At 42.1% G+C, this 12,320-nt stretch overlaps 1 protein-coding gene across 1 annotated transcript in view; it reads left to right on the top strand.

The window, feature by feature from the left end:
• The first annotated feature begins 1,266 nt into the window (after positions 1 to 1,266).
• Positions 1,267 to 12,320, top strand: part of WDYHV1 (WDYHV motif containing 1) — a 15,653-nt gene continuing 4,599 nt past the window's right edge. The window contains exons 1-5 of the mRNA XM_012722816.1: positions 1,267 to 1,322; positions 5,399 to 5,498; positions 6,159 to 6,209; positions 9,081 to 9,229; positions 10,040 to 10,164. Of these exons, the coding sequence (XP_012578270.1) occupies positions 1,294 to 1,322; positions 5,399 to 5,498; positions 6,159 to 6,209; positions 9,081 to 9,229; positions 10,040 to 10,164 (454 nt within the window). The 5' untranslated portion in view covers positions 1,267 to 1,293. The remainder of the gene's footprint in view (positions 1,323 to 5,398; positions 5,499 to 6,158; positions 6,210 to 9,080; positions 9,230 to 10,039; positions 10,165 to 12,320) is intronic.

Below are 12,320 nucleotides of genomic sequence, written 5' to 3'. Positions count from 1 at the left end.
CTCGGCTGCGGAGCCGGTGGCGCCTCTGGGCGCTCGAGTGCCGCGTGAGCATTTGCAGTGGAGGGGGCCGAGGTGGTCGGGAGGGCTGGGGTCGGCGGTGCATTTCCCTGGCCCGGCGCCGCCACCACGTGTCTCAGCAGCCCGGTGTCTGCTCGCCGGCCGGGAGGGGAGCTGGGGGTCTCGGCTGCAGCGCTGAGACCCTGCGGAGGGTGTTCCTCAGTGGAAGCCGGGGTGGTTGCACACGGATGCGGAGGTCACTTTGGTTTTGGAGGCACAGATTTCGTGGGAACTTTTCCAAGGTCATCCAGCTAGTAGCAGCCAAGAGTCCCATTCAGGCCGTCATGTACCCGAAACGATAACATGATGATAATGATTATGATTACCCCGCCTCCAGACAGCCGGAATACTGTTCTGAGTGTTTTACTTAAACTTAATTCATTTGCGCCTTCAACCACTCGACCAGGTAGGGTCTGTTACTCCCATTTTAAAGATGACTACATTGAAGGACAGCCGGGTGCAAGTAATTTGCTGAAGGCTACGTAGCCATATCAGGAATGGGGACTTGCAAGCAGAGTTTGGTGCTGGAGTACAGTTAATATATGATGTTTTAAGCCTCTCTGTAGCCAAAGCATCACCCCTCCCTTGTTCCTTTTCACTCCTTGTTCCTTTCCCTCTGCACAGCTGTAGGGCCATGTGAAACAACCTCTGCTTCAGCCTGTCCCCAAACCAGTGCCACCAGAAGGTTTACATCTGTTTACCTCTGCATATGAGGCCCAGTGCCAAGAGCTTCCATCTTTGCGTAGGAGATACTATTATCTATTATTATATTGTTTATAGTATCACCATATTAGTTAATAAATAGGTAGCAATTATTTAGTCATTAAAAGTGTTACAGTTATTTAGTAATTAAAAGTATTACAAAATAATCACCATTATTTGCATCTTACTAATAAAAGACTGAGTCACAGAAGTCCTGTTGTTTGACTAAGGTCACTTACTGAGCAGGTGATGGTGCTACATCAGTACTCCTGTGGTGCTGCAGACCATGCTGTTCATCTACTCCACTATATTTCTGCTCTGCCTTTTACCTTTAAATCTCCATAGTTTTCCTCCCTACTGTCTGTTCATCCATCCGGTATTATTCATCCATCCAGTACATTTTTTATTATGCACTTGGACTGTGATTCGATTCTGGACACTGTTAGTCCAGCAGTGAACAAAATAAGACACATTCCCTGGTTAAGATCTCATGGTTTTGATATTTTCCAGAAGGAAACAAGTCATGTTTGGGAGATGCTAAATTGCTATGAGAAAAAGAAAAGGTAAGATGGTATCTCATTGTATGTTAGGATTTTAAAGAAGACATCGTTAATATGTTGATTCTTGAACAGAGATCTGAAGAAAAAGAAGGCAGGAGCTTTGTGGCTCTGGAGGGGGAGCTCTCCAGTGGGGGGAATAGCAGTTGCAGATGTCTGAGGAGGGCATTTATGTACATAATTTTGCAGTTGCAAGGTGACTGCTACAGTGCAGTGACTTGGTGGAAGAGTAGTAAGAGACGAGTCTCTGTAGTGATCTTTATCCTTGCAGTTACTTCAGCCATAAGCCAGGCCTTCCTTACCATTCCATTCTTTTTCAGCAGGCCTCTCTGCCTAGCTCTTTCCTGTTCTGCTCTGTCTTTAACCTGAGCTGGCTTCACATTGTCCAAAGCTGTTCAAAGTTTATCCTGTAGAATCACGTGGGAGCTTGTAAAACATGCAGGTTTTAGGGCTCCATCCTAACTCACTGTGTGAATAGTACAGGGGAGGAGTCTGAACACATTCTAGAAGATGGGTGTAGACAATCAAGTATCTCTTGACCATAGTAAGCTCACTCTCTCACCTAATGTTGAGCCTACCTTTTCTGCTCCCAAGGTTTCTTAATGTTGCCTGCATGCTAATTCTTCATTGTGAGGGACTGTCCTGCGTATCGTAGGATGTATAACAGCATTTTTGGCTCCATCTTTCAGATGCTCATAGAACATTCCCCTAAATTGAGACAACCAGAAATGTCTCTAGATGTTGTCAGATGTCCCCTTGGGGGCAAAATTGTCCCCAGTTTCTCAGTCAGGTAAGCCCTATACTGTGTTAACACAGGTAGTGCACCTTACCACATTTACTCCTGTGGGTTCCTCTCTACTTTGTTTGCTTCTTCTGTCAGGTGTTTCTTAGCTTGGAAGATCCAGCGTAGAGATAATAATGGTAGCCAGTATTTGTGTGGCATGGTGTGGTTTATAAAGCATTACTGATTCAGATATAATTGTTTTGTATTTTTCAAACTTTTTTTTTTTTAAAGATTTATTTATGTATATGGAACTGGGGTACAGGCCAGAAGTGCAGGGGCAGTGAGAGGATTCACCAGAGCAGAGTGGGGAACAGAACAGGCAGATAAACGAAGTACACTGCTGAGGGGGATCAGCGGGCGGGCCAGCAAAGGTCTGATGTGCCATGTGGGTTACCTCCTGGCCAGGGATTGAACTCAGCCTGAGGCAGCTGCGGCAAGCTTTATAGTGCTACACTTTAACCTGCTGGCACCTCCAGGGAGGACCTGTTTTTCAAACTTTTGTTGCACATGTGTTGTGTGCCACAGAGCATTCTCTGTATGCTGCTCTGATTTTACCCTACATGCAAGTAACCCTAATAGAATCTCATCCCTTATGCTGCTTTATTAGTCTTCTTGCTACCAAAATAATGAATTGACTGATGAAGCTCTTTCTGGTTTTTTTTTTTTTTTGGTCAAGAACTGGGGTATAGGCCAGAGGTGCCAGGTGTGTGTGTGTGTGTGTGGTATAGGCCAGAGGTGCGGGTGTGTGTGTGTGTGTGTGTGTGTAAGATGATTCACCAGAGACAGAGTGGGGAACAGAACAGGTGGATTGACTGAAATACACTGCTGAAGGGAGCAGCGGGTGAGAGAGGAGAGGTCTGTTGCACCATGTGGGTCAGCTCCCTGGCCGGGTATGAACTCATGCTGTGGTGGCTGTGGATAGTTTCCTAGTGCTGCACTTCAACCCCCCTGTACTACCAGAGAGGCCCAGAAGCTCTTTCTGTTCTAATAGCAACTCCCAGTGTTTCCAAGTGTAAGGTCTTCATTTTTATTAACATCAAGGATTTCACGTGCTCCTCCAATGTGATAATAATTATACTCTTCGGGGAAAAAAATCAGTGGTTAGAAAGGGACTACAAATTCAGTAAGCCTATGCTTAAATTTGTTTTTTCTCTGGGTAATATTGACACATTGCTTGAAAAATAATTGGCACAATACAGTAAGTCCTTATTTAACATTAACGGCAGGTTCTTAGAAATGGCACTTTTAAGATACACATTGTGTAACAAAACTAAGTTCTTGAACAATGCTTTTTTCTGTCCTTGTCCGGGGTTTTTCCTCATCGCCATTGTAACAAATGATGTTTACAGGATGATGCGATTTGAGGGCGTGCTGTATGTTCAAGCCACGCCTGGGTACAGCCTCCTAGTCCTGCTTGCGGGGCACATAGACCCACGAACTCTGCATTAACACTGCCCTGCCTTGGGGTAGTCGGAGAAGGGGACGTACCAGGAGAAGTTACTGGCCTCTACCCCCTTCATCCTCCAGTAGCCCTCAAAATTAATGATATCCTCTTCTGTGCTTTTCCGATGCATCTTTTATGGCCTCCTGTGATGTTTGCTTATTTATTGATCCGTCTGTCTCTGCTCACTGACTGTCAGATCTAACTTCTCATTATACCCTTTAAGCACTTAGCACAATTCTTTGTACAACACTGACTCTTGAAGACATTTATGGTAAATACTCCAGAACTTCTGCCGGTTAGACAGACTAATGTCTTCTCAAAATATGGCTTAGAAAATCTAGACTTAAAAAAAAAAATAGCTACTAAATGTTTTATGTCACATTAAGACAATAAATTTTTGTTATTCCATACAACATAACATTGAAGTAGTTGGTAACTATCTCCTGTTGTAACCTTTGCCATTGCTTTTTCCATAAGGTGTCATCGGTATTATAGAGAAGAAAAACCATAGGAGAAAAATATAGATTCCTAACTTCATTATTTTAAGTCTAGTTTATTACAGCATTGAGCTCATACATGAGCCCAAGACTTGTGAATTGAAGGTGCATTTCCCTAAAATTATGGCAGCTGTCCTCAATGCTCTTCCCTGCTTGCTTCATTTTCAGGGAGTTAGTGACTGGGAATAAGATTTTGACAAGACAGATTGAGTCTTGTGTGTGAGCACAGTGTTGGTTTAGCTCATTTTGAGCAAAAGTGTAATCTGGCTCATAGAAGCAGATAGGAACGCAGAGGCAGAGCTGCTCATATTGCCAAGAGTGACTGCTTGCCTGTGTGGGAATGTGACCGCAGTTACTGACGTGGGTTGATACAGTAGGTATTGTATGCTTAGGCAGTTCAGACCTCTTTCAAATAGCCATGGAACGGTCATAAGAAAGAGAGTCATCTGAGGCGGAGATACAGGAAGATGGAATGCAGTTCAGTATGAGCGAGAACTTTCTACCCGTCAGGTCCTCCTTTGCACTGGAGAGGATTGAGGAATCCAACTCACAGGGGCTTCCTCCAGAAGAATTACTGGACGTATCACAAAATTATCCTGATCTGGCCCTCCCTGGTGGCGCAGCGGGTTAAAGCACTGCACTGAGAAGCTAAAGCCACTTCCGCATGAGTTCGATTCCCGCCTGCGCCGGAGGTGTCCACATGGCGTGGCAGACCTCTCCTGACCCGCCCGCTGCTCCCCTCAGCAGTGTACTTCGTTGATCTGCCTGTTCTGCTCCCCACTCTGTCTCGGGTGAAGCTTCTCGCCGCCCCTGAGCCTTTGGCCTGTACCCCAGTTCTGTATGAACAAATAAATAAATCTTAAAAAAAAAAAATTATCCTGATCCTCCTACTTAAAGTTCCTATTCTGCCCATCCCTAATTGTAGCAGAAAACCAGTGTTAACTAAGATCAATATGATGGGATTTTGCCCATTTTATAGATGAGAAAAATGAACACTCAGAGAAGTCCAGAATGTTCTAAGCTTATCTTATAAGTGGAGGGTTTAAATTCTAACTTTTATCTTAGGTCCCTGTACCCAAAAGTTATAATATAAAGTATTAACTTAGCATTTTACCAGTTATAAGAGGCTTTGCTCTGCAGGCGCTGTCTGTGGGCACTCATGAATTCTGTGTCTGGAGAGGGCCCGCTTGCAACAGCTCACTGGGGTGTTTCAGAGGAGGCTCAAATGTTAGCCAGTTGTTGGAAGACATGGTGTTTCAGCTCTCTTCCAACTTCTTTGTCGTCATCAATCTATTGTTCAACTTTGAAAGACATAGAGCATTCTTGCTTAGTTATACTGATTATTATTTTATTTCAGTGAAGAAAATATTTGGAAGCTCTGTGAATACATTAAAAACCATGACCAGTATCCTTTAGAAGAGTGTTATGCTGTCTTCATATCTAATGAGAGGAAGATGGTAAGTGGGTGAGTGATAGAAAGAACTTAGGATGACAATAGAAGCTAAACAGAGTTTAGCTAAATAGAGCTTAGCATGATTCTAAAATGTATATTATAAAACATAGCAATATTGTAAAGTTTGTCCTTGAATGAGATTTTTTTCTTTCAAGGACATAGTTTTATTAGAAGAGTTTAGTCCTTGTAAGTAAGGGAAGACATAACGATCTCTTTACAGATTAAGTCCCTTTTCTTTAGGTATTAACTTAGAATGTTTAAAGTTATTTGGATTAGAGCCACATCCTCAGGTTTGACGTAAACATTTCTTTGTCTTTGGAATTTAAATAGATTGCGGTAAACATATGCAGTATTATAAACAGTAAGTTGGTTATATTTTGTAAAGCACATTTGCAAGCATCATCATTTGATCCTAATGAAATCCTGTGAAGTAGATGTGGTTCAGACCACTGTCTCTGTTTTATAGATGTGGAAATAGAGATTCAGGGTGGCCCCATGAATAATTAAGGTAGAAAGCAAGAGTTAAGCCTGCCCAGCCTTCTGATTCTTAGTTCAGGTCTCTTACTGATACTTAGAAATAGTTTTCATTTTTATATTGCTTTAAAAAAATTGATCATGATTTAACTGAAAATTGTGGCTTATGAAGTTTACTATATTTTTGTAGATACCTATCTGGAAACAGCAGGCAAGACCTGGAGATGGCCCTGTGATCTGGGTAAGATGGGCAGTACTTGTCTCCCTGAGTGACCTCATGTTTTGGTAAAGCAGATGTGATTGGGCAGTGGAGAAAGGTTATTGTTAATGAACTGACCACTTGAGGATTGGTATTATTTGGTCTGAGGTAGAAGCACTTACAGGCATGTTTTATTTTAGTTTTGAAATTACTGTAGAAATGATTTTAAATGGTCCAGGTGACAGATACGTTTTCATCTCCCAGACTCTTTTTCATTTAGCACTGGAAGGAAGTTTAGCAGTATCCAGTTGCACAGGAGAATTATATGGAGACGGTAAGACACAGATTCCCGATTTGGACAATCCAGGGAAAGGGTCAGGAATTAGTGTTCTTAGCAAACTCTCTAGTGGCGATGACTGACATTTGAGAAGCATAACCTACTGTAGCCCCTTCATTTTTCATGTGAAGCAATAAGCCCACATTGCAATAGCTCAAGGTCATCTGACTGATGAGTAGCAGGACTGGTCCTTTCCGATACATATCTGTGTCGCTAACCTGTCTCCTTAAAGAATGGACTTACGTATGCGATTAAAAAAGAGATAAAGAGTCCCTCCCTGGTGGCGCAGCGGGTTAAAGCACAGTACTAAGAATCTGAAACCACTTCCGCATGAGTTCGATTCCCTCCTGCCCCGGAGGTGACCACAAGGTGCGGCAGACCTCTCCTGACCCGCCCTCTGCTTCCCTCAGCAGTGTACTTCGTCGATCTGCCTGTTCTGCTCCCCGCTCTGTCTCTGGTGAAGCCTCTCGCTGCCCCTAAGCCTCTGGCCTGTACTCCAGTTCTGTATGAACAAATAAATAAATCTTAAAAAAAAGAGAGAGATAAAGAAAAAAAAAAAAAAGTCAGCACATGGTGATGTAACCAATACCTAGTTTCTGATACTTACTTAAAAGATTTCACTTGGTTTTATTCATTTAACATGTTTATTGAGTGCCTATTGTATGCCACAATAATAAGGAATATGTACTTCAAAGACACTTATATGAGGTAGAAGGTATCAAGAGAGAAACAGCTTTTAAATAAGGCAGAGTCTGTTTCTAGAAGGGATTAGGAGATTTTAAGAGATGAACTTACGGAGGAGGAAGCATTTGAGCTGTAGCTTGCGTGAGGGAAATGGGAGAAAAGTGGAGGTACTTGGAGGGAAATAACATGAATAAATCCAAGGGAAGAGAATTATGGACAGTTACAGGGGAAGCAACTCTTAGTTTCTTGATGTGGAGGGTAGGGCGCATCAAGGAGAGCAGAGGGGATAGGCATCCATTTCTGGTGCTATTTCTGCTTTGCTCAGGTAGAATTGGAGCCTAAGGCAGCTCTTTGGGCTCTGATCGCACAGCATCGCTAGTGGCAATTATCTTTCCCACCTCTTGGAGCAAAATGAAGTAATGTTTGAGAAAGTGCTTTGTAAGCTTTGAAGCACTAGCAGTGTAAGATGGTATTACTGATACTGTTCGATGGCATTTTTTATCTTGCACTGTTCTCTGTGGGAGCATTTTTCTGCTGAGGACCTTCAAGCACAGACTGCCCTCATGTTCCTGATAACCTCCCTGTCATCCCTTCCAGCAACTCACTGGTGTTGGGTAGTACCCAGTGTCTGTGAAAGATGCACCGAGACCCGGTGGAGTGGGAGAAGCTCTCTATCCTTCTCGCTTGCTGGCTGCAAACTAGGACTTGATTAGCTTTGAAAAACATTTTTGTTTTAATCACAAATGTAGTACAAAATAATTTGTAATGAATAATTTGGAGGTTACCTTTGCAGACTTTTTTCTCTATATTCTTCTGCATATGTAATTCCCACTGTATATACATAAAGTTTTTTTTTTTAAGAGTCATTTTATTTATTTATGTATACAAGAGCTGGGGTGCAGGCCAGAGGTATAGGGGTGTGAGAGGATTCACCAGAAATAGAATGGGGAGTAGAACAGGCGGATTCTCTGTTGGGGGAATCAGGAGAGGTCTGCTGTGCCATGTGGGTCACCTCCCTGACTGGGGATGGAACTCATGCTGCAGTGGCTGCCAGTAGCTTCTTAGTTCTGAGACTTAACCTCTTGTGCCACCAGGGAGGGAGACCCTATTCATAAGGCTTTTTAAAAAGCTCTAACATATAGGGCCTCCTAGTTGATGCAGGGGGTTGAGTCTCAGCTCTATGATGCAATTGGCAGCTACCATTAACACAAATTCCATGCCCAGACAGGGAACTAGCCCATATGTTGCCGCGGACCTTGCCTGTCTTGCCCATATCCCCCCGCCAAGAGGGTATTTCAGTGAATCTACCTGTTCTGCTCCCTGCTCTTTTCTCTGGTAAATCCTCTCACCTTCCCATTCCTCTGGCCTACATCCCAGCTCTTATATGCATAAATAAATAAATCTAAAAAAATTATATACTCTGCAGTTTAATATTTACATCCAGTAACATGTTTCTTTCTTCCCTTTTCAAATAAATTTACCTGAATCTTTTTAGCAACTGTGTAGTATTCTATAATGTAATGGCTTCATGGTTTGTTAACCATTCCTTTTTGATAGACTGGTTGTTTCTGAATTTTCACTATTATGAATAGTGTTGCAGAGATCTTTTTTGTAAAATACTTGTATGCACATATGGATATTTTCTGTAGGAGGGATTCCTAGAAGTAAAATTGCTGTGTCAAAAGGTATAATTTTAGTGTATGTGAACATCTTATGATTCATTTCACCATTTCCCTGTTAGTGGGCATTCAGTCTGTTTTCAAGGTTTTACTTTGATTTTCCGATTATGAAGAGGACTGTAATAGTCTTATCTGTTCTTGATGATATATGCGTTATTATTGTAACCTTGGAAGTACCATCATAAAGTTAACTTCAGCAACTTTTACTTCTAGGATTACCATGTTGTCTTACTTCATGTTTCAAGTGGAGGACAGAGCTTCATTTATGATCTTGACACTGTCCTGCCATTTCCTTGTCCTTTTGATGCTTACGTGGAAGATGCCTTTAAGTCTGATGAGGACATCCATCCACAGTTTAGGAGGTGAGGAAACTCAGGGGATTTTCCAGCTTTCTTTCTTTTTTTTTTTCTTCAGTTCCCCCCCCCTTTTTTTTTTCCCACTGGGGTAACAGTGGTTTTCAACACTGTGTGATTCAGTGGTGTATAGTTATATCTCCAGTGACATATCACCACACCACACTCACCACAAAGTACCCATATTCCTCACCATGGTCCATTGATAACGTCCCAACTTTCTTAATTTACACCTTGACCTTGACATATTTATACAGAAGTTTTTGGTATATGTTTGTAAAGATTCTTTGTCTTGGCACCAGCATTAAGTTAATATTTGACATTGACATGCTACACAGAAGATTTAAACTGTTTTAAAGGTAGCCTGACAGGTAAAAGACTTGTCAAAAGTCTTTGAAAATGTGTGATAAAAGACTGAAAATGTGTGGTGAGATTGCAAACATTTTCTTTTGTTTCTGTTGGGAATTTCTTTTAAAATGTATTTTTTTATTATATTTTTTATTTTTTTATGTCATTCTTCATTTGGGAATTTCTTTTGCTTGTATGTATGTGTAGGTGGTGAGTGCCTTGTAATGCCCGATTTCTGAGGGTTAAACGACAGTGTGTGATAATTGTGCCTTTGTAGCTTGGAATTTTAGCTGGTTATTGCTCGCGACTTTTTTAACAGGTCCTAAAACTGTGTGTATGTTTATGTATTACTAATAGTAGACAGTTTTACATATATAGTCTTGTGCATGTCAAAGAAGTGAGTCTGTAAAAATGAGTTAGACTTTCAACTACCTCTCCAGCTTAAATGGACACTTATTGATTGATCCACAGGAAGTTTAGAGTGATACGTGCAGATTCATATTTGAAGAACTTTGCTTCTGACCGATCTCACATGAAAGATTCCAGCGGGAACTGGAGAGAACCTCCTCCATCCTACCCCTGCATTGAGACTGGAGGTGAGCCAAAGATGCCTTCTCAGCGGGCTTAGCACTTTCCATCTCCTTTAACCGAGGACAAAAATTCCGTAATTTATGCAAAACTCCCTGAGCAGTGGGAGGTCCATGGACATACAGTTTTTAGATTTGTTTTTTAGATTAGAAATTGTGGTGCATAGAACAGGGTTGGAAGGCTGAGGCACTCATGGGAGAGGACAGGTATTCAGAGGCAGAACCATGACACTTACCAAGCTGCTAGAGTAGTGGGCAGACCTGGTGCCTGGACACGTGCTTGGGGAGACGTGCGTGTTTGTGTCGTTTAGCTGCGGGCTTAACTCTGCCAATGAAAGGGTGTCATGCGTTAGTGAAGGAAATCACCAGTGTGATATCACATGTAATGCGTGATGCCTTGTTTCGCTGGCTCCTTAATGAAATCTAGATTAAAAGGAGAAAGAGATAGAGGGTTTTTGGTAGCACTTAGCTCACGGAGGTGCTTTTAGGCATTGGTCCAATTTTAATTTCCCGACATTAAGTAGATAGAGAGTTCTTCACCCTGTGACTATTATTTTGCATTCCCATGGGTTTGAAACATTATTTGTGATTTTAAGTAATTCACAGCATTTATTGGTGAGCTCATCCCATCACAGGGATGATCCAGTCTGTGTGAAAGTGCCCTTAAGCTGTGCAGTATGCCGGGAAAGTAGAACAGTGGAGAGAGTTGAGCCAGGAAACACAAGATGTATTTGGCGTATCTGAAGAGAGTAGAGACTACAAAGGAAGGCTCTTTGTGAAATGCTCACGTAGTTTGTAACGTTTATGTTGGAGTGGCTTTTTGGCTTGCCAGCCTGCTTCCCAGCCTCGGTGCTAGAACTGGGCGGGCTCCTTGGCTAGGGGAGGGCTTCTTGGGTCTTCTGAGTGTCAGCCTGCTCTCCCGGGAGTGGTCTGGGCAGCGTGTCTGGTTTGGTCTCCGCATCCTATTCCTCTCTGATGTGAGCATCTGAAACGGAGCCTAGGACACAGCTGGCGCTTCGCCAATACCATCTTGTCAGCCCTGATCCCGTTGGGAGTCATTCTTTTGGGTTTGAGTCATTCCTTAGACTGCCCAGTAGATGATGTTTTGTTCCAGTTGTTACATATTATCTTAATATAAAATTCACCACCCAGAAGCAACTTTATTCCCTCGCCTGGGAGCCTTCAAGCCCTTTCTTGAGGTGCACAGCTGGTGGCAGGGTCCCTGTGCTTGGGCTGGGGCTTGTAATGGTGGGGGTGCTCATGTCCTTTCTGTCTCATCAGGGGTCTCCTGAACTTGAGACTGAAACTAAAGATTCTGTTCTAAAGTGTGTAGTAAACATTAGTTTCTTGGGGAAGTATTCAACCATATTGTAAGGTTGATCTTTGGTAAATTCATTACTTCAAACCCTGTACTTATCGATGGAGTGACTGTATTTGAAATTAGGATAATTGGGAATTACTTTTGAATTGGCTTCATTTATTTAACATATATCACAAAAATAGAGTATTTAGCTCAAAAGATACTAGTTGACTGTTTTTATAAAAAAAGGTATAAAAAATTTAAAAAACTTCAGTTTTTAATGTGTGTTTAGATAGTTTAATAGCAGCTTTTCTTAGTCCCCTCCCCCCCTCCTGTGTTAAGTGATGGAAACAACCCGCATGACTTAAAAAATCAGAGTATATTTGTTTGCAGCCACAATTTTCAATTCAATGTTTTATGTTTTTAAGGAAAGAAAAACTTTTTTTCTGTGACAAGAAGAATCCTGAGATTTACACTTGGTGCTCACAACCTTGCCCTTAAAACTCAGTTCCAGCAGCAACCCCACTGAGGCTCAGTTTTCGCGGACATTGCCCAAATCTTGGGTTGGGTTGTAGAACTCACCAGATGTGTCCCCTTCTCTTCTGAGCCCTTCCTGCCTCTTGTCCACACACACCTCTCATTGTCTTTCTCTCAGACATAGAGAAATCCTGGCTAGTTTGTGCTAGGCTTGAGGAGGACCAGTGTTAGTTGAATGGAAGAGTTTGAATGTTTTGTGGAGGAGATTAGAAGCAAATGCTTATTTAACCTTTTTTTTAATGTCTTTTTTTTTTTAAAGATTTATTTATTTATGCATACAGAACTGGGGTACAGGCCAGAGGTGCAGGGGTGGTGAGAGGATTCACCA

The sequence above is a fragment of the Condylura cristata genome, unplaced genomic scaffold, assembly GCF_000260355.1.
Source record: "Condylura cristata isolate star-nosed mole 26May11 unplaced genomic scaffold, ConCri1.0 scaffold00009, whole genome shotgun sequence".
In the NCBI taxonomy this organism is placed as follows: Eukaryota; Metazoa; Chordata; class Mammalia; order Eulipotyphla; family Talpidae; genus Condylura; species Condylura cristata.
This window is presented reverse-complemented; position numbering and strand designations above follow the sequence as displayed.